The sequence below is a fragment of the Talpa europaea genome (assembly GCF_964194135.1).
Source record: "Talpa europaea genome assembly, chromosome: 1".
NCBI classification, from domain to species: domain Eukaryota; kingdom Metazoa; phylum Chordata; class Mammalia; order Eulipotyphla; family Talpidae; genus Talpa; species Talpa europaea.
In genome coordinates this window covers 114301341-114324372 of record NC_140073.1, presented here as the reverse complement: position 1 = coordinate 114324372, position 23032 = coordinate 114301341, and the positions used below count along the sequence as shown (strand labels likewise).

Here is a 23032-nt window from a genome sequence, read left to right as displayed (position 1 = left end):
AGGGCTATATAGCTTGACTGTCTCATTATGCACTGCTTTACATTTCTGATATGGACCATAAGGGAATGCATGATGAGAGGGTAGATTTAGAAAAAGGTTAATAAAACCCATAATTACTAGAGCAGGAGCTGAAGATATGCAATTTCATTGGAAAATAAAAGGATCAAATAGGGCTAAGAATGGAAGAAAAACAATAAAATAGACTTCCTGCTGCACTCCTGCCTCTCTGAAGTATATTGTCTTCAGTGGGCAGTTGACTTTTTCTCCGGATGTGCATCAGTGTAGGTCTGGATGGATGGGACTAGAAAGGAGATGGATGAGGGTGGGAAAGAGGTGAATGGACACTTAGTGGAAGATGGACACTTTTCAGGCCTGACGATTCTTAGAAAACCATTTACCAGACAGCTTTAAATCACAGTCAAGAGATAGGTGCTGCTTCAGTAACTCAGGTCTAACCTTTGGGAGAGGTAACTATGTTTTGTGTGAATGTGTGTATGCTGTACTTTAGGGATTTTTTTATTCTGAGGATCCAGGGGTGGGCTTTGAACACCATAAAATTATCGAATAACGTATGGGAAGAGGGTCCAGGACTTTCATCAAATTCTTTTTTTTTTTTTCCCAAAGATTCATTCTATCTATACAAGAGCCGGGGTACAGGCCAGATGCGGGGGAGGGTGAGAGGATTCACCAGAGACAGAGTGGGGAACAGAACAGGCAGACTGATGAAATACACTGCTGAGGGGAGTAGCGGGCAAGACAGGAGAGGTCTGCTCGCCATGTGGGTTGCTCTGAGGCCGGTGGGGCTCAAACCAGCACTGCAGAGGCTGCGGACAGCCTCTGCAGTGCTGTGCTCAACTGCCGCGCCACCAGGGAGGCCCTTCATCAAATTCTTAAACACATCCAAGATACAAGTAGTTTACAAACTAGATGCTGAATTTCCAGGAAGGGATGAGGGGGAAGGTGGGTCCATAGAACATGATAGTACAATACATTTCATCTTATTATACAAATGGATGATAACTGATAGCTTAAGAATGGTTTGGGATTTTAATCTTGAGTTTGTTAGATGGCATTTGATTTAATTTCTAGCTAAATTTCTAGTCAAATAACCTTGTTTTAACATCCCACCTTTATTTTTCTGTTCTGATTTACCTGTTAGTTCTAATAACTAATAGGCAAAAATCTTTCCTAATTTCAGTGCAGTTTTGCTGTTGTTTAAAAGACTGATTTCCACAATATTTTGGATAGTTATTTCATATTTGATAGACTTCCAGACTTGACTTAGTATCAGCCAGATGCAAACCCAGCAGAACCAAATCACAGGCTCAAGATGATCGATAATGACATTGATAACCCCTCTTTTTTTTTTTTAATTTTTTTTTAATTTTTTTTTTTTAATTTTCTAGAGGCATGTCTTATTTATTTATTTATTATTTGTTTGTTTGTTTGGTTTATACATGCACTGGGTACAGTCAGAAGCGTGGGAGGGTAAGAGAATTCACCAGAGCCAGAGCAGGGAGCAGAGCAGGCAGAAGGACCGAAGTACACTGCTGAGGGGAGCAGCGGGCAGCAGGAGAGGTCTGCGCGCCATGTGGGACCCTCCTCTGGTGGCCGGGGAGCAGCCAGGGATCGAACTGGCGCCACAGAGGCCGCAGGCAGCTTCGCAACCCAGCGCTCAACCGCTGCACCACCGGGGAGGCCCCATAACCCCTCTTCTGTTAACAATCTAACTGGATCATATCTCGAGTACTCAAAAAGCCAGACTCAGAGCCTTGAGGTGGTTTCCACCATGGGAGTGTTTCATTAATGAGTGCTGCCATATAGAGAGAACAGCACTTAGTAAAGCCGTCTCCTCTAGTGGCAAAAGATTATATGAGAAAGAAAGGGGCTTGGGGACATGCAAGGTGTGATGAGAGTTTCTCAATTTTCAGGTCTAGAAGGGGGGCTGAGCAGTCCAGGGGAAATGGGTCACAAGACTATTAAAGCATTTCTGGAATAGTTGCATTCTTCAATGTTGTCAATTTTTAAAAAACATGGGTGTTCATCAGGCACTGGTGTGAACACAAGCTGAGTCGGTAATGCATCCGAGAGAGAGGCATTACTTGCTATTAGAAGAGGAACAGCTGATGAGAAAATGCTTATAAATTGAAAAAGTTACTACTCCTGGAAAGAGGGGTAAAGTAAATATGAGAAATGGGGAAGAAGACCAGAAAATCAATCCAAGAAGTTAAATGTTCAGCCACTTGAAATTCCATTCAAATGTGACATAAAAAATGGTGACAAGGAAGATACTTTTTTTAAATGACAAGAACATTGTACTGAAGAAAATGAACTTGCAGATTGAAAAGGCTTAATCAAACAAAATGATGGGGGTAGAAGCCCCAAACTAAAGCATATCTTTGTGAAATTGCCAAACTCCTGAGATAGGGGATTCTAAAGAAAAGAAAATCCAGTAACATTCAAATTATTAAGAACTATTAAGAACAATAATAATATAAACTTCTCAAAAGCAACTTTGGAAATTAGAAGACAATAGAGCCAGTCCTTCAAAATTCACAGCAAATATGTTTCAACCTATAGTTGTTGGGCAAGCTAACAGCCGGGTTGGAAAATGTAGTGAAGACATTTTCAGTCGTGCAAAGCCTCAAAAAAAAAACCCTCCCCAGGTTTGAAAAATTTATACAATTCCCATGAAGCCACGGGCAGAGTGCTCCCACAAAATGAGGAAGCAAATGAGGAGAGAAGAGAGAGAAAGGGTATGCAGGAGACAGGAGATGGAATCCAGGAGAGAAATGTGGCAACAGAGTCCAGACCAAAGAGTAGGATTAGGCGCAGGAGGGAGTCGCCAGACCAGCATGAGATCTAATAAAAGAAGTGACTGCAGAGTGGTATAGGATGCAAGAAAACTTACACATGCAAAGAAATCTTAACTCCAGGAAATGAAATCATTTACATAAGAATGGAAACCAGTTGGCTCCACAGTGACTCACACACAGAGAGGCCAGGATGGAAAGCATTGTGTATGGATTCCAGTGAAAGAGAAGGAGGGAGAAGGGAGGTAAAGATAACTTCTCACCTGCCACAAGACACCAGTGTTTAAGGGCAGACTCTGAATATGCAGGGAGTTTGCCCACCTCTGACACTTACTAGCTGTGAGAACTTGGGCACATAAGTTATCTCTGTGCTTCAGTTTCCTCATCTAACCCTGGGGATAATAATAGTTCCTACCTCACAGGGCTATTTTCAGAATTATGTAAGTTAAACAATTGTAAAGCTCTTAGGACAGTGTCATGCATGTAGGCAGGACAATGTAAGTGCTGATGAACAATAAATAAGCACTCTACAAAAATATGTTAGAAAATACATACTAAATTACATAAAATAAAAATACAATTATCGTTGGGAATTAGGAAAGAGAAAGGATGAGGAACTGCTATTTTTGGCTCTAATTATTACTACATTTGAATCTTAACACTATTGTAAATAATATTTTAAGTAAAAAAAAAAATGAACTGAAAACCAGCAACCAACTCCAAATTTTAAAATGAGGGTGCACACACACAGCTCTTCTTTTCTCCCAGATAATTCAGTCACATGCCTTCACACAAATGAAATGATAGGTATTTTTATATGTAGCAGTGGACCCAAATTATTTTTAAAAAACAAAATTGTCAATGCAGAAGCTCCTTGTTTGGTTATTTCTGCAGTAAAAACATAACTAACAAAAAAAAAGTCTTCACTGCTTTAAGCCAGTGTCTTACAAATACTAGCTCATGATCTTAGATTTAGGGAAAAACACATGAAAAGGGAAGCAATTTGAACCCTACCTTTCCCCTCCTCCTGCCCTCTGCTAAGGATTTTAATAAGTAATGAAATGGGAGACTTGCAAAGTAAAAAGGGAGAGACATAAAGGCCTTGGATCAGGAAAATGTATAGACTTGTTTTGCAGAGGCTTGCTTCCTCCTCTAAACTAATGGAAGGACCAGCAGGAACCCAAGACCCATAGCTGCCCTGGGTTACGTAATTACACTGCTCCCAGAAGAAATCACGCCACACTATGCATTTCACAAGCCAGCTACCAGAGGATAATAAAAAAAGAATTCCATGTAATGGATACTCCACCTGATCCTCAAGGGTTGCCTAATCCTCTATCAAATTCTCATTTTTCAAGACACGCACTGCCTTTGTATGTGTATAAATTTCACCTGCCCACTAAACTAATACGGATTAAGGCATTTACCAGATAATTTCTAAAATATCGTCATGTAATAATTGGAGCCTTCTAAGTTGCTAAGATACATAATATATTAACATATTGATGTATATATGTTAACATATTAATACATTTATATTTTATTTATTAATATATATGTCTATGTATTAGTATCTTTTTAAAGGTTTTCTTTTCTGCCAGCTTTCATTTGCATGGCATCTGGTGGGTACAGCGTTCAGTTCTAAACTCCCTGCAGCACCGAGCACAATGCTCATGAAATGTAGAATCACAGAACACATTTGGCTCTGGGCCTTTGCCAAACTGTCACTGTATCTGGATGGTGCAGCCTCTCCTCTAAAAAGGGAGCAAAACAGTCTGAACTTTGTCCCGGTGTGCCAGCGCGGGCCTCTGTGACAGTGAGCTCATTCATCACAGTGGGGACCTCGGCTTGTGCTGGGGACCACCCAGCTCACCGCCATGTAGAGGTGGCAGTTCATCATTTCCTAAAATGATGCGGGTATGAAAACAGAGCTGATTGTTGCTAACCTGACGAACCTTATCCATCCTCTCTGGCCTGAGTAGTGATTACTGCCTTTTTCCCTTCTTCCCAGACCGCTGGGTTCCAGGAGATTCTGACAGAGGTGGAAATTTTAGCTGTGATTGTGGGATGCCTGTGTCATGACCTCGACCACAGGGGAACCAACAATGCCTTCCAAGCTAAGTAAGTGTTCTAATTGTTGTTATTTTAATGCATTTGCCTTTCTGTTCAGAGCCAAAGGTGACGAGTGCTAAAGAGTAAAGCATTAATTTCTGGCATCTGAGGCCAAGGCCACACAGGCTTGGGTATCCGTGTAGTGGGGCTCATCCATCTTTATAATTCCCTATTCTTCTTTTAATTGCAGATTTGCCCTTCATGTCATGCTTGTTGATTTGGTCTGTCTCTGCTGACCTCCATCAGATAACACAGCTCAGATTTTAAAGGGTCTTTTTTTCTCCTCCCCAAATATTTGCCTTCATAGCATTATAAGCTTCTTGGATTTGCTACTCTCTCAAAATGTGGTTTTGAGAGTTTTAAAATATAAATGAACATAGGAAATTCTATCAAGCAAAATATCCTTTGCCAGTAGAATTGCTCCAGGATTCTTTTGATACTGGGGGAGCAAATGGAAAGAACAGTAAGGAACACAGGCTCTGCTTCTCCCATCTCTCTCCCCCAGAAATGTGGGCAGACAAATTACATCAAGACAGGAGGCGTGTGAACACATACTGCACATGGGCAGAATAACCTGTCCTTGAGCAAGCAGGCTGGTCAGGAGAGCCTTTGTTTGGTGATTCAAACTATGGCCAAGCCTGCAGAGCTTAAAAGTGCTGAAAATAAGACCAAAACCCAGGTCTCCAGACTCATGCTGAGGGCCTAGATTTAATGTGCTTTAATGCCCCCTCTATGCAAACAAAATGATCTGGGAGCTCAGAGGCTGGAGAAAAAGTCTGGTGGTGGAGCGTTAGGGGAGACTTTCAGGAAGACACGATCAGCTCTCTGATGCCAGACTCCAAAGCCCCCAGAACAGGTTGCTTCAATCTCCTGAAACCTCAGCAGCCCGCTGGTGTCAGCAGGTGCCTGTCAGCTCACCCCTTTTTTGTTCCCCCAAACACCTACCTATTAAGGCCTTGAGTGTCAGGATCATTTGCTTCCGATCTAACAATGAAATTTGACTTTGTATCCTTCTCTCTCTGTCCTCCATCCTATAACCTACCTCTCCAACCCTCTCGGCACCATATTCTACAGTTCCTTGACAGTCTAACTTTCTGTGACAATCACTCTATAAAAACTCAGCCCTGGTTCAATCTAACAATTCAATTTCTTGCTACTCTGCCTAGACTTTTAAAAGCTTTGGGAGAAAATGTCACACTTGTGAATTTGAGACACGTTTATATTCTCCCAACTCAGCTGGATGCTCAGAACTCCCCATAATCTTTCTGTCTCCAGCCATTCCATCGGCTCCCCATTGCTCTTAGCAGTTATAATACCAAACTCTCTCTTCCTCAACCACCTCCTGCTTTAGCAGCTCCCCCACACCACATAGCAGGTCACCTTGCCTCCTCCTTCATGGAGAAAATTGAGGCCATCAATCGACACCTCCCTCACTTTCCTCCCCCCTGCCATGCGCAAACTTATCTGTCTGGCCGCATCCTTTCCTCCTTCTCCTATCTCAGTGAAAGGTCTGTCCTTCCTCTTGTCTGAGGGCCTCCCTCCATCTAGGCTTTGGAATCTTCTTGTTCCCTGCTCGAGGGCTTTGCTCCATTCAGTCTTCCTCTCTCTGCATCTGTCTCCTCTCCCCTTTCTACTGACTCTCAGCGTCCTATCAATATGAGCAATTCTTCCCCATCTTGAGAAATGCACCCATTTTGCCACTACCACATTTGGCACTTCCTGAAATTCTCTTATCTCCCTTTTTGCCTTTCTTTTTAGTTTGCTTCAAGGTCTCTCTGCCTCTGCCCCAGGCTTCACTGGGGATGTTCTCTCCCTCTTCCCTCCAGCTCTACTCACAGCACCTCCACCATCTGCTGATGAGCCCTAAACCCTTATCTTTGAACAAAAATTCTCTGCTGATCTCTGGACACTTATTCCAGCCGCTTAAGGAGCACCCCACATTGGAAATCCCGGCACTTTGAGCTCAGTCTTTCCCTTTACACCTGCCCTTTTTCTCTATTCTCTACACCAGTGAACGGCACCTCTAGAAACCCGCAGGTCATTTGGATTTTCTCCTCAGCGTCCCTCAAATTTGACACCTCTGAATTCTTACAGTAACTTCTGCTTCTTTGCATCTCTCCTGACTCACTACAACAAGTAATTCAACTCACCTATTCTTCTCTCCCTCCCAAACCCCAGACTCCAGAATAATCTCTGCAATTCAGAAGACAGGTCAAGTCATCCCCTTGATGATGAAAAGTCATTCACTGACCTCTTAATGACTGTCAGGATAATGTTCAGATTCCATAGTTTAGCCCCTTCAGCCCTGGCCCCTTTTATTCGGCCTCTTGCCGGTTTCTCTGGCCCAGCACCCATTCCCCTCACCACTACCCCACTCTTGCTTGTATATTCCAGACCCAAGGGACCACTTTAAATGCACAATGGGGCCTGGCTAGTTCACTTCTCTCTGCCTCTCAATCTGCTGTTTGCGCTGCCTGGAATGCCCTTTCTCTCCTTGTTCCAAAACTGCTCTGTAAGCACCACCCCCAGGGTTCTATCCCTGAGGCTTCCTCTCCTGGTCAATTTCTGCATCCAAGTAAGGTGTCTGATTTTCCCTTCTTACTGAACACCTGTGATGTATAGCAAAAGCCAAGAACTAATACATGCACACTAAATGTTTGCTGAATGAATGAATAATGAATGTGTGAATGGATGAGATTTTAGCTATTTTAATAGAACTTTTCAATAATGTGTCCTGATTTCCTAAACAAGTATAACCTTTTATAGATTATTATAAAATAGTTTTATACATAGGCTTGCTGCTGAAGACAATAATGTTCCTGGGGCCCACTGTGTTGGTGTTCATTACAGGGTTTAACAATTCTTTAGTTTTGAATTCCTACATCTCTGCGTTTCATTATTATTTTTTAGGATTCATCTATTTTTATCAAGCCAAGGGCGTCATATTCAATGCATCTGCCTCTAGGATGCTCTCTCCAAAGCTCTACTCTTTTCCTGTTTTTGCATTAAAAAAGAGTGAAGTTTGGGGTCTCCCTGGTGGCACAGGTGGTTGAGCACGGCACTGTGAAGCTGTCTGCGGCCTCTGCAGTGCCGGTTCTATCCCCGCTGGCTGTGGAGATGCCCACATGGCGCGGCAGACCTGTCCTCTCTCGCCTGCTGCTCCCCTTAGCAGTGTACTTCGGTCAGTCTGCCTGTTCTGTTCCCCGCTCTGTCTCTGGTGAATCCTCTTATCCTCCCGCACATCTGACCTGTACCCTGGTTCTTGTATAAATAAAATAAATCTCAAAAAAGAGAGTGAGAGAGAGGTGTGTGTTAGAATGGTGTCTATAAAGCCAGATGAGCACCATGTAATTCTTTTAAAGAGTTGAACACAAAACACTTAAGACTTATATACCAGCACCACTGCCAGCCCATGATCCAGAGAGAGGGCTTACGTGCCACATGAAGAGAGGCAGTCCTTCTGTGCCAGTTGGCCTTACAGCTCTCTGGACCAAGAATTTACACCTAATCAAAACCCAGCCTATCATTATTTTATCTGTTGGGAATTTGGAGTTGGATCACCATGACTGACTCAGCTGTGGGGGGTCTAAGCTGCAGGCCATGTGGGCTTGCAGCAGAGACTGCCATTTGGGGACCACATCTCCAGTAGCTGGGAGAAACAAGAAAGCCAATCTGCAGAGAGGAAGATGCAGAAAGGAGAGCTGCATAGCCAAGAGAAAGAGCTAAGAAGCAGGCTTGCTTCTTACACAGCTCTACTCCTATTTTCAGGAGACCCAGCCATACTTGTGATAACTGGGCTCCCTCTGAACTCTTGGTATCATTTAATCAGTGCTGGTTTTTTATTTTTTATTTTTTTTTAGTAAAGCTGGTTCTAATTAATTTCTGTTCTTTGAAACCAACAGTCCCAGAGACAGTAAGAATTACAATATAGTTGTTTACCATCTCAAGTGCTCACCTGTATCCCTGTAGTAGGATACTTTTTATGGGAAGAAATAAGCCCCAGGAATGTCAGAACTTGTTCAAATCCACACATCTGGGATATAGCAGTGTTTGGTCCTGTGCTAATTACGAAAGCCTTTCTTTAATCACTGCATCATACTCTTCTCCATAATTGTGTGATATTTATTTGTGGACTTTGAGCTTCCAGTTTATTCGCTGACTTACAATATATGTGTACTCTGGGGAAAAAAACCTGTATTTTAACATCCAGAGAATCATGATGTGGTGCCATAAAAAAGACAGAACTGAATTAAACCTCGGCAGTTATATTTTTTGACACCTTAATTTTATAAAATTAAAACGAAGGCCCACAAATCTCTGTTTGTATATAACTGAACAGCTTTCACTCATCTGAGAGGTGTTAAGTTGTTGATACTAGAATTCACTTTCTTTTTTTTCCCCCATGATCCCATCTACCTGGTTCAAGATGGTCTGATGTATTTGCTTAAGACAATTAGCATCATACACAATTTACTATCTCACGAGATGTCCATCAGCCCTGCGCCTACCTAGTGGAGCTACCGTTGAACTTAGGACACCTAACGCCCCCACATCACCCAACCTCAATTACAATTTCCTTCAACAATGAATGCTGAAAGAGGTCTTTTTTTTAGATTTATTTATTCATACAAGAGCTGGGGTACACGCCAGAGGCATGGGAGGGTGAGAGAATTCACCAGAGACAGAGCAGGGAGGAGAACAGGCAGACTGACAAAGACACTGCTGAGGGGAGCAGCGGGCGAGGCAGGAGAGGTCTGCCCTGTCATGTGGGTGTCTCCCTAGCTGGCAGGGAATTGAACCCGTGCTGCAGAGGCTGCAGCCAGCTTCATAGCACTGTGCTCAACTGGTGAGCTGCGCCACTGGTGAGGCCCCTGAAAGAGATCTTTTTCCATCATAGTAAGGCAACTACTTTTTTATTGATTAGAATAAGAGATTTAGTCAGTAAGTATGCCATTGTTTAGAAAATCCCAGGGAAGAAATTTGTATCTTTATTTCCTTTTTTATTCCCAATTATTGAGGGCTTCTATTATATATTGTTAAGTCAGCGAATAAACTGGAAGCTCAAAGTCCACAAATAAATATCACAAAATCATGGAGAAGAGTATGATGCAGTGATTAAAGAAAGGCTTTTGGAATTAGCATTGTGGGAGAAATAAAGATGTATATATAACAGTCCCTTCCCTTAAAGTATTCAGGCTAACGCCAACCTTTTGGGTGATTTGGAAATGGGATTTACATGCACCAGTTATTATGTGGCAAAGCATATGCTACATTTTTTTTTTCATATGTAGGGCTATAAACAGGAGACATTTAGCAAGGGACAAATTACTATATAAAATGCAAAATGCCTCTACAATAAAAAGTTGTGACTTTAGTTATAGCATAATATGATTTATTCCCTTAGCCTTTCTGATAAGTGAACCTTTGCATTTTCATATTTTATTCTTAATTTTTAAGTACTGGAGTGCGTGCAGTGAATGATCAATAGCTACAGAGAGGACAGCGATACCACCGTGCTTTGAAATTGCTCTGTTAACACCTCTCTCCTGTTTTCTCCAGAGACAGCACTTCCCTCTCATCCCCTTCTCTATTACAGCTGCCCCTGATGATTAAATATCAGTACAGAGCAGCTTTGTGGTATATTCTCCTAGGAGACTTCTTCTATTCATTTCTAGCATAATCTCTTATACTCATTTCTTGGGAATGAAAACCCATCTTGTCGCTTTCGGCCAGGTCCCAGAAGTGAAATACTCGGGCACATTAATCTGCCGTGACAGCCTAATCCTATTCCTCACCACCTCCCAACAATTCTCAACTTTCTAATTACCTTTCATAGTTTTTAAAATTTCCTGTAAGCCAAGAATGCATACTTCCATTAACTCTCTTTTTCAAAGAATATGCCTATCTGGAGAAACTGTGAAGATACATTTCCTTTTGCACACTAATTTTTGGTGCCTGTGCACAGCACTGAATCCCTTTAAAGACAGAATTTCCAGTTGGACTTTTCTTTTTAATAATTTTCTCCTTGGTGTACTGCCTGTCAAAAATAAACACTTTAAGGCATTGGAATGACTTAATCATCAGTGTGTATCATGAAAAATCACATGTATAAATATTCTCCTACTTATGGAATTTGGATACTCTTTTTCCTCTCTCTTCCTCTCCACACATCCTACATATGTAATCATATGTTCACAACTAGTGTGTGCACCTCAAAGCTACGTATATGACACAATTACAATATGGTGAGGTGTTCAAGTCAAATTTTTTCATATATGATTGACATTTTTTTCCGTCGTATTTTACATGAAAAAATGGAAGTGTATCTTTGTACAAAGTATATGACATGAAAGAGGTGGTTTTATGATCAAGTAAGATTGGTTAGTACTACCTATTATGTTCCCCTACTGCAGAATCACAGTATGTCCACATATTGACACTGTTGGGAAAATCTGCAATAAAGAAATCATTTAGCTTTCTATTTCCCAAACGTATTTGACAATGAAACCCTTTTTATTTCTGCCCATAATGCCATTCTGGTATTCTGCAGAATTCTTTTTAATGAATACAAGTATATTTTATTTTTTGCCACTAGTATCAAGTTCGGTGACTTACAGACTGTGGACTTCACTCGTGTGGTCCTAAGAGGTTCATAGCAGATGGGTTTGTAATGAGAGTTGTGGCATTCTCCATGACCTTGACCTCAGAGAGAAAGAAGCAAGAGGTTTACAGTCTTAGAAATCTTGGCAGAGACCAAAGCTAAGTGTGTGTAAGGGAGACACATGAAATAGAAATGCTGTTGTTTAGGTGATTTTACTCCAGAAAACTCAAAGCAGAGTTAGTACCAGAATCCCTTCTGTAAATGGCACCTTGCTTGCAGAAAGGCGAGCACTGTTAGTGCAAGACTGATCACAGAAAGTCTACCATACATTTTTAGGAGTCTGTGAGTTTCCTAAAGGTGAAAATTGTCTCTTATTTATCTTTGTATTCCACGTACCTGTGATCTGGCATAACAGACCTAAATGAATGAATGAATGAATGAATGAATCGCAGTGTCTTTCTGAACATTCCTAATAAATGTGCTGCAAAAACTACATATTTTGTGACTAAATCAGTATTGTGGAAGGTAGAGAAGTGGGAGATAATATAAAATAGAATTACAAGAGGGAGCAAGTAAGGACTCAGATGAGGAAGATGCTCTACTGCGGACAGTCAGGAGCCTATATTTGCACGCCCACCCTGAGGGCCCTGGTGAAGCACAGCAGCTCAGAAGCCATGTGGACCTCGGGGAGGGGGGGCGGGGAGAGACACAGAAGCACTGGTGTTATTTGCTAAGATGTTCTCTTGTTAAAAGAGGAGACACCCTGCTCAGCCTGAAAATAAAAAAATACATAAAGTTGGGGAACGGAGGGAACAAAAAAAAAAAGAAAATATAAAGTGATTTTTGACTGTCTAGCTTTTGTGGGGACTGCTAACCCAACGTGATAAAGGAAGAAATAATGTTTTTATCTTGACATTACCTTACCTCAGTGACTATTATCAGGATTCACTCTAATAAGTGAGTTTCATCTGGGCTCAGCTGGCTAGTAGAAACAAATCTCAGTAATCTGAGCCTGTACTTGGCAGGTATACTAGTAGTAGAATTCTAAATTAATTTTGAAATCTCTCATTGATGACAACCAGCTTGGCAAAAATGGGAAATCCCATATGAGAAATGTACTGGTTATAATTATTCTCATTATGTAATGAGAAGATCAAACCCTTGGATTCTAATCTAGAAGTGATACTTACTAGGTGTGTGACCTTGGAAAAGTTGTATAACCTCTCTGGTTTCCTCATCTGTGAAAAAATAATATGTATTTCATGGTCGTTGTGAGAGCTGGATGAAATAATGTCTGATATTGTTAGGTTGCCCAATGCCTGATGGGTACTTAATCATGGTAGTTATTGTTATAATATTATTATCACTGTCAACCTTTCAATGTGAACAATAATCTCTAAACATCCCAGCACAAGTTTATTAACAAACGGCTAATATTTTTTAAACACTTACTCTATGCCAGGCATTCTTAAGTGATATGCACATAAACATCCCAAAATTTCAGAAGTCAAAACAAAGGCATAGGGTGAGCATTTTGAAAAATATATTTTTATAAAAATGAACTCTTTGTTAGAAAAACAGTGACATTGTAATTTACTGATTACTAAGATTACCCTAACAAATTTTTGTCTCTTAAATGCCATAGGTTAGGGCAAGATTTAATGAAATAACATATACCTGCTTAAAAGTTAGTACCTCTCCATACTAACCCTCTTTACAATAATGTCCAGTAAACCTAAACCTGCTTTTTCTTCAGGCATGTAGCCAGCTATGAGTCTTTCCGAAAATCACAGGTCCCCAAGTCTCCCCAAAATGACTGGAGATGGAGGGAGCTAATACTTGAGATACTTCTTTATGCTTAGATACAGTCCTTGATCATGTCACTAGCAGGACAGACTCTGCTGTCAGTCCCCAGCATTTCCAGCCTAAGTCCATATTTCCCTTTCAGTGTCCAAAATCCTTGCAGTGACCAAGAAAGATCAAAAGTACCTAGCTGGGACCTCAGCCTGAGTCCCATGAGTGCACTTTAACCCATAGAATTCTCTGGAATCATTCTCTACTCTTAAAATGATACTCCAAAAGAATTGGAAATTAATGCAGATGAACATTTTAAATAAACACAAATCAGAACTGACATTGTTGAGAAATGGGTTGCTTGACATTGGTAAAAGTTACAGGTAGTTCAAAATAGTCCTTTCAAACATTAACTTTTATTAATTTAAAATGGAAATAGCCATGTGTTTTAATTATTGATCAAAAGTTAATACTGACTACAACCTACTGCATGCCAGACACAAGGTAGAGGCACTTTCAAAGATTGCATTTTCATAAGTAATAGGTGAAGTAGACAGTATTATTGCAAGTTGAGAGACAAAGAAACTGAGTCTTAAACAAGTAACCACCCAAAACTATCACCAAGAGTGGAGGTCTGACTCCAATTCCAGGAACTTTCCAGAATTCTACACTGAGTTATCACAGTGTGACTGTGAACTGAGAAACCACAGTAGAAGCTTGTCAGTCTAACATGTAAAGTAGTTAAAATGGGTTCTGCATAATATATTCACAAGGTCTTTGTCCCATGGAGAGCCAGTGACATTTGGTAGAAGACAGTTGTTCTAGACACTCAGAAGTTGTGTAAGGTTTAGTTTTTAACCCTACTCTGACCCCCACAGTTAGAAATTCTATCTCTTGTCTTCAGATCACCCACTTTGATTGGACTGGAACATTTACAGTGGAATTTGTATTTTTTGTAAAGTGCATTATTTTCTCTTATGATCACATCTAATCTCCCATACTACTCTGTAAATTTTTTAGAGGCATCAACTGTATCTTATTCACTGTTGTATTATCCAGAGCATCTAGACTAACATAAAGAAACTTCTCGAAAGGCTTACTTCATAGATGAATGGACTACATAAGCAGTTCCATGAGAATGTACCTGTTCTTTAATTTTCTTTAATTCTTTGCTAAAGCATGTTGAGCCATGGAGCTGGTGCAGGGGAGTCCTTGGCAGGTGAAGGTCCTAGTCACTCACCCTTCTGTCCTCTTTCAGGAGCGGCTCTGCCCTGGCCCAACTCTATGGAACCTCTGCTACCTTAGAGCATCACCATTTTAACCACGCCGTCATGATCCTTCAAAGTGAGGTACACACCTAATGTTCTGCTTCTCCCCTTAATAGAAAACCAGTGGAATGATGTTTCCATCTCTCTTTCTAGTGCCATAAAGTAGATGCAGAGAAGTGGGGGTCCTTTTTCAAGCCAAACTATTGGACCTTTTCTGTCTGGCTTTTGGAAATTCTTTCAGATGCTTGACCAAGAACCTTGCTCAAATTCTTTCCAAGCTGATTCATTTGGGTTTCAGATTCACTTGGCAGAGGAGATTGCTTGTCACTTGTCACCAGAGCATGGTCCTACCGTCTGTAAGGGGGAGAGAAGCCACTCCAAGAGTGACTTGATCCGAGCAGTGAGTGGTCCAACATTCCCATTTTGTGAAACTCAACGCCATTTCAAAAGAGGGTAGAAGAAGAAACCGGAGGAGAAAGTTACACTTTATTGGCACCACTGAAAAACCTATAAAAGGTGGGACCAGTTTAAACCTAAGAACTACAGTGACGCTTGAGACCCAGGGCTAAAGCCATATGCTTTATTTTGCAGGAGTTGGAAGTATTTGCACTTTCATACATTTAGTTCTCCACAGAGAAAAAGAAAAACCACTTTCTACTCTGGCTGAGGCATCTGAGTTTGAAATTGCCAGGAAGGATCTGTTTAATTTTCTGCAGGCGTACAGACTTTTTTTTTTAGGCCAAGGAGGGATCATCTGTTCCCCATTATTTGTCAGTCCTCTAGCTGCGCCATTAATTATTATTATTATCATCATTAAGGCCTTGCTTCACTGGAATAGCATCATTAAATATGGAAGTTTTTTTTTCCAGCCTATCTCGAGAAAGCATGTCTTTTGCAGTATCATGAAAGCCGCCTCTGACCCCATAAAGGCGAGTCTGCACTCTGAGCCTGACTGTGACTGGGAGGGGCAAACCTGCTGGGGGTTATGTATTTTCAGCTGGGAATGAAACATCGAGTTAGGCTCTCAGTAACTGACAGAAACCAGTTGCTGGCATCTGTGGCTCTGGATTTTCCTATGAAAGCCATATTTTAGCTGGAATATTTTACCATATTTTAGTGGAAGATGAGAGCAGGGATCTGAGAAACATGGGGTCAGACTCTTTTCTATACTGGTAATATGATGGGTTTCTATCTGTTTCCCATTCACACCCACCTTTGTAATGACAGAGATTATAACCACAATGTCAAGGTTTTTTCAGCAGGACATTTGTTTCCTTAAGGGAATCAAACACCACTGACTTCAGAATTTATCTTCATACAAACATGGGCTCTCCTCCACTTGGAGTTCTCAGTGAAGAACAAAGAATAACAACAATAATGGAACCATAACCTGAACAAATGACTTGGCAGACCCGGCCCTGGTGCTTCCTCCCACACCCGTCCTGTCCCTCCCATCTGAAAGGTGTCACAGTGACACTGTCCAAATAAGGCAGAAGCACAGAGAGCTTCAATGGCCTGGAAAAAGTTGGCCAGGACCTTCCTCCCTTCCACATTTGGTTTTCTTTCCATCAATTCACACTGGCCGCTCCCTAAACAAAGAGTAGAAGTATTTCAAGGAGACAGATCTATTTCAGGGGTCAAACCCTTGAGGCAATATAGAAGGTAATTTGCATTGTAAAAATACACTACATGCAAATTAACTTTTTTTTACTAAAGTTGATCTGGTTTGCTTTGTCACTCTGTTAACTGTACCTTATGTTAGTTCTATGACTTTTAAACGTAGTGAAGTGCAGACCCTCATGAAATAACCAGGAACCTCAAATTCAGATCAGCTTGCTTCTTGTCTTCACAGTAGATCGTACTGTAACTTGCTCCTACCAGCCATATTTTCTTCCACGGGGAGACTCAGGCCTGTGGCTTGGACTCTCATGGCAACTTTTCCATAGCTTCTCACCACCTTTTTCGAGACCCTAGTATACCAGTCTGTGATTAATCCATGGGGGCAAGACTCAGGCGAAGAAAACTGGGCAGAATTATGATGTGGCCTTGCTTTAGTTATTTGTCTTCTTCCTAATGGCTGAATTAAGGGTCTGGAAGAGTTCATTTGAAAATTATTATTACTATTGGACCTGGTCCCAGGTGGAACCAATATACTCTAGTCTTTAAGGAGTGGCAGGTTCACCCAATGAGATAAATTAACTTAGGGGAGCAATTATCATCTGCTGGTGCCTAGTAAGAAGTAATTTACTAATTGATATCTGGGTCCCTGAAACAATTAATTTAGCTCTCATTGGAGAATAGTTTAGTCTCATACAGTTATTCTGCCCCTTCCCTTCTGCCCCATGTTATTGCTGTCAATACTAGGTTTAAAGCTGGTCTAGATCCAGGACCAAATGTTATGACTTTGTATTTAATGCTACGGAAACAAGGTAAATGAAAAGCCCTGATTTTCACAGCAAATTATGTGAATTGTCACTTTTCACAAAGATTTTTCACTTTGCTAAAGAGATTGTGAAGCTGCTTAGTATAGCTAGAACACATTTCATGAAAAGCAGTATGTTCTCAGAGCTGGGGAATCGACACATATTTTGCATGTTTTCTTTGGTAAATGTCATCTGTACAGTCTTGAGAACTGTGGCAGGTAAAATATCTTACACATTCTAGCTACTCAATAGCTATTCACTATACTAAATTTAATCTCTCTTAACACACTTCATCCAGCTATAGCTTTAGGGCTCCTTAATTTCAATAGTCATTGACATATTGAGCCTGGTAAATCTTTGTCATAAGGATTGAATTGTGCATTGCAGGATGTCTAACAGCTTCCCCCACTATGCCAGCAGCACTCGCCACCAGTGTGAAAATCAACAGTGTCTCTAGACAGCACTAGAAGTCCCCATTGCAAAAGTCATCCCCAAGTTGAGAATCTCAGGCCTGATGTTTTTTCTCTTCTTTAGAGTCATTTGCCACCACAGCAGGCATTTCCAAAACATCCAACTTAAGTCACTAGTGAAACTGGTATTTATTTTAGGCTCAGAAAGATTCCCAAATGTTTTGTCAACTTCTCTACTCAGTAATTCCACAGGACATGAGTGGTCCAATGAAGCTGCTGTCATAAACATATCTCTAGTAAGAGAAGTTCAAACATATTTCAGAGTTTTTTCTTCAAGACTAAATATAATAAGGTATTGCTTAGTAGACCCCTTAAAAATGATAACACTTTCTCAGTTTCCTGTGTTTGCCAGGGAGTCTTTTTGTATTCGCACAAAATTTCATTAAGCTTTTTAAAAATGGTTTTATTATGTTTCCTGATTTTTTTTTCATATAGAAAAACAACCTCAAATTTAATGTTGTCTTTTGTGACTTTTGCTTTCTCACTACAGGGTCACAACATCTTTGCTAATTTGTCCTCCAAGGAATATAGTGACCTTATGCAGCTTTTGAAGCAGTCAATACTGGCAACAGACCTCACGCTGTATTTTGAGTAGGTATTGGCATTTGCTCTATTTGACAAATGGAGATCTAAAGTTCTATCTGTAATTAATTTCCAGGTCCATATTAGAGGTCATGTCATCGTGTGTTATTTTAGTACTGATGCCAGTGTGCAAACGAGCTAAACTTTATTGTTTTCCCTCATCTAGTTTCATTAAGATGGTGTTTATAAGACAAGATTTATATTTTTCTTTTGTTTTATGAGCTTTTTTGGGACTCTTGACTCTGAAACTAAGTTTTGGCCATTTTAAGTTTAGAGATTGACTTAGATTGCTATTGGGTTGTCGGAAAAGTCAGGACACATTTTTGCTTGAAAGGCATAGGAAAAATATGTCATGACTTTTCCAACAAACCAATATTTTTAGACTGTAATTTCTGGTCAGATCTATAATGGCATGGATGGTGCTAATGGAAAAGATTTATACTAAAATGTTGACTGGAAATCCAAGGCTCATTCCTTGCCTCTCCTCTATCTCTCTAACGAGCTGTTCCCCTTTTTTCCAATGTTCAGACCTCCTTCTGAACTGGAAATTCTGCACCTCTCTTTGGGCAGCCTGGAAATCTTTTCCTTTGCTGATATGCAGTTTTATCTTAAACACCAAACAACTTCCATTCCTCAAAAAGTTCTTTCACTTGACCCCATGGAGATCTTTAATTGCTTTTCAATTTACCTTTTTTTACTGCCTACCTTTTAAAACAAATGAAGCACATTATTCCCTTTAGTTTCTTAACACCTGTTACACTTTGAAGACCATAATCAACCTTCACATTCCACAAGTGTATTTTCAGAAGTCACTAGAGACTCCTTTGTGCCCAAATTCAGTGTCCTTTACCTACTTCTGCTATTTCCTAGCTTCTCTGAAATTTACTAATTTGTCAATTTCTACTCAGATTTCTGTCTCTTCTTCTCGATCCTTTTTAATATATTTTCTCCTTGCTCTCCACGTGAGTTCCTACCACATTCTTCCTCTACTTAGATTCACCCCTTGGCCTCACCTCTATGTAGGTATATAGACGACTTTGAAACTGTTCACTGTAACTGCCCCTCACATTCTAGACATGTATCACAAACTTCTATCTCAAAAACCTCCAACTGATTGCTTTCAAAGTAGACTCTAAAATTGGTTTGCTGGGCCTCCCTGGTGGCACAGCATTTGAGTGCTGGGCTGCGAAGCTGCCCACAGCCTCTGCAGGGCCGGTTTGATCCCCGGCCACTGGCAAGGGTCCCACATGGCGCACAGACCTCTCCTGCCACGCCCACTGCTCTCCTCAGCAGTGTATTTCGTCAGTCAGCCTGTTCTGTTCCCTGCTCTGGCTCTGGTGAATTCTCTCACCCTCTTGTGCTTCTGACTATACCCAGTGCTTGTATAATAAATAAATAAATCTAAAAAACAAAAAAACTAGTCAAGTACTTAAAAAAAAAATAAAATTGGTTTGCTGCTTCAAGGCCCTCTCTAATCTCCCCCCAACCTTTATTCATTTTTATCTTCTACTTCTCTCCTACATGATTTATCTATTCCAACCAGAACCGTCTACATGTTCCCCTCTGAAAATGCTTTGTGTCCTAGCATGTCATTGTTTCTATATGGAATCCTGTCCCTGTGCTTCCACATCTGGCTAAACTATCCTTCAAGTTTTGTATCGTCTACCACCTTTTTAGGAAGCTGTCCTTTGAAATTGAAATCTCACTGCACTTTGTAATTGTATCATTTAGAATTAGAGTCAATTGTAAGGGCCAGAAGACTCAAAATAACAGTGACTTACTTTTCTGTCACATAAAAAAAAATCTGAGACTAGCAATCTAGCTTTAGAAAAGTAGCTACATTAAGTTGCCAAGGACCCAGACTCCTTCCATCATGAAAGACTGCTGCCACCTTCAACACATGCTTTCCACGTTAGTCCAAGAGAGCTGCTCAGGCTCCAGCCATAATGTCCACATGCCAGGTGGCAGAAAGAAGGGCTGGACAAGGAAGGAGAGGGCCAAAAGTTGATACAAAATATCTTTTGAGAGAGTTATCTCTCTAATGCATTACATGGGTTAGAAATCTCAAAAGTTGGTCATACCTAGGTTGAAGGAAAGTTGGGTAAAGAAGTCTTTATTTCTGGGTAGCCATGTGCTCTGCTAAAGGTCAGGAATTTGATTACAGAGAGAGAGAGAGAGAGTAAGAGACAGAGAGAGAAAGAGAGAGGAGAGAGAGCGAGAGAGAGAGAGAACACGAGCCTGGTAAAATTCGAATTTCAGATAAACTATGAAGAGTTTTTTTTAGTATAAATATGTCTTAAGCAATGTGTGTATGGGACACACACACACACACACAGAATTCCTGCTTAGTCTTTCAGATGCCAGGGGTCATGGGCCATTTTATGAAAAGTTCCCATGTGAAATAGGCCAAAACCAACAGGGAAAAAAATGTATCTCTGAGAAAACAGGGAGAGGAAGAAAACAAAACAAGTTAATATTTGTATCGAGCTATTACATCCATGAAACAAGAATAGCAAGAGTGTTATGTGGGGATGGTCAACACAGATGTAACAATGTATTTTTGTGAATGAGAGTTGGCATGTCAAATGCATCCTCTAGAAAAATAGTGTAATAGTCTTAAAATTTGTTTTCTAAAGTTGATACTGTGGGTTATTTTTGTGAACAGCCTGATGTTTGGGACCTTTTTTTCTCAAAATAAACAAGTCCTTATTAAACCAGGAATTTGGAGAAAAAAAAAAATAATAGGAGCAACTGAAGAAAAAGAAAGAGCTCTCAGAAATTAAAAATATGAAGGCCAAAGGAAAAAAACAAATGAAGGCATTGGGAAATACAAAGGACAAAAAGGCAGCAATATGGGAAATAGTGTTTATTTCACTACATACTTTTTAATACCATTTGATTTGTTACCTCTCTGCTTGTATAACTAAAATATAAATTTTAGTCTTTAAAATATATTTTATTTTTAAATTATGTTTCAAGATTTATTTATCTATTTATACAAGAACTGGGGTACAGGCCAGATGCACAGGAGGATGAGAGGATCCACCAGAGACAGAGCAGGGAACAGAACAGGCAGACTGACGAAATACACTGCTGAAGGGAGCAGCGGGAGAGACAGGAGAGGTCTGCTTGCCATGTGGGTTGCTCCGAGGCTGGCGGGGATCAAACCGGTGCTGCAGAGGCTGCAGACACCTTCACAGTGCTGCGTTCAACTGCCTGTGCCACTAGGGGAGGCCCTAAAATATATTTTAAATACTGGAAATCCTAGCTCTACCACTACTGGCTGTGTGTCATCAGACAATTTATTTACTTCTTTGAGCTGCTTCTCTTCATGGGTAAAATGGAAATTACAATACCTATATTATCTCTCTTATGCACGCCTATGTCTTGTAAATGTTTTGTACATTTGTTTTATCATTTTATCATTTGTTTTATCACCTATTTATTTTGCAAGTTTTGTGGTCCTTATATTTGTCTTAACGATCAGGATCTTTCATCTTTTTCTGAATCGATGCTCCTTGATTGGGGAGTTATAGCCGCCGGTATCCCTTTCATGTCTTCATTTCCTGTCTCTGACACTTGCAGGACTTTGTATTATTTTTTTCAAAGCAGAAGAGTTTTCAAATGTCAAGTTTCCAAGTAACTTTAAAGGGGGTGGGGGTAGAAATCTCAAAAGTTGGAGTTCATTTATCAAGCCCTGTTAGGGATGTGACGAATCGCTGAGTGACCGCTGGAAGGCAGCAAGGAAGTTGTTTGCAACTCATTTTCTCATTACTCTCTTCTTATCTTAATGCTGCAGCCCCTGCTAATGTTTGCTGACTCCCAAAGAAGCCAGCTTGTTCTCTTTTTGTCAGCATTATTGTTTTTAGAGGTTCTGAATAGCTTCTCCTTCTCTAATCTGGACCTTTAGGAGACTGATTCACTTGCCTGTCTAAAGTTGCATTCAAGTGTTGCCATATTTTTAGCCATAACAATCACTAGGGTTAATGAGGGGAAAAACAGCTACTACAAATTGCCACATGGATGCCTTTATATCACAAATACATAATTGTGGAACTGGAAGAGATTTTAGAAATGATGCAATCCAATTTATCTCCTTTATTTCATAGATCTGTTACTGAGCTCGAAAAAGTTAAATAGTGTAGCATTGCTCACATAACTCATTAGTGGCTAAATTGGAGCCCATACCACCTCTTTTGGGAACTTTTCCCATAATCATTATACTCCTCAAATGGAAGAATCAAGAAGTAGTTGTAATTTGACTTGGGGATACATTACATGGCAACCTTGACCTTCCAGGGTGTACATTCATCTGTTTGATATGAAGATTGGTATGAGTTCTGCATACGCTCTCCCAGAGCAGAGCTGGAGTCAAGAGTCTGCATGCAGTTTTGGAAGTGACATCAGGAATAGGGTGAGGGTGTGGGATAGTGAAGCAAAGATACTGGAAGCTTTTGTAAGGACACATTCCCTTGTCACCACTGTGGTCAACCAGGCTTGATCTTGTCTTGTATGCTGCATCTCAAAATCATCCACCAGCATCCATGCTCCATCAGCCAGGGTTGTTCCATGGGTGTTCACCCCCATGAATTTCCAGGACTTGCATGCCCGAGAGCTGGGGAATTCCTACCGCCTCCCCTATCCTATACACAGGGAGTGAGAGCAGTTCCAGTGCTGAGAGGAAGCAAGCACAGGGCAGCTTAGGCAGGAGCTGCAGTGCTGGTTGGAGCAGCACAGGCTGTAGAAGGGTGGGCCGGGGGATGTGAGGTGGGGCCAGACAACTATTTCCTAGGAGTCTGGATTAGCATCAGTAGTTCTGCCATCACTAGTGATATCAAAAGTCATCAAACAGTACAGGTCAACCAAGAAGGGAAGCTCACTACTTTCCTCCCCTAGGAGGAATAAAGTCACTCTAGAAACTGCCAGGGAGGGCAGGGTAAAGGTTCAGACCTTTTGAAAGGAATTTATG

The 23032-nt window shown here is 40.7% G+C and overlaps 1 protein-coding gene across 1 annotated transcript in view; it reads left to right on the top strand.

Annotated features, from left to right (window-relative positions):
• The window catches only part of PDE11A (phosphodiesterase 11A), a gene marked incomplete at its 3' end in the record, with an annotated part of 328181 nt that overhangs the window by 246480 nt on the left and 58669 nt on the right, over positions 1 to 23032 (top strand). Inside the window, exons 13-15 of the mRNA XM_084238078.1 lie at positions 4825 to 4934; positions 14579 to 14669; positions 17972 to 18072. Of these exons, the coding sequence (XP_084094204.1) occupies positions 4825 to 4934; positions 14579 to 14669; positions 17972 to 18072 (302 nt within the window). The remainder of the gene's footprint in view (positions 1 to 4824; positions 4935 to 14578; positions 14670 to 17971; positions 18073 to 23032) is intronic.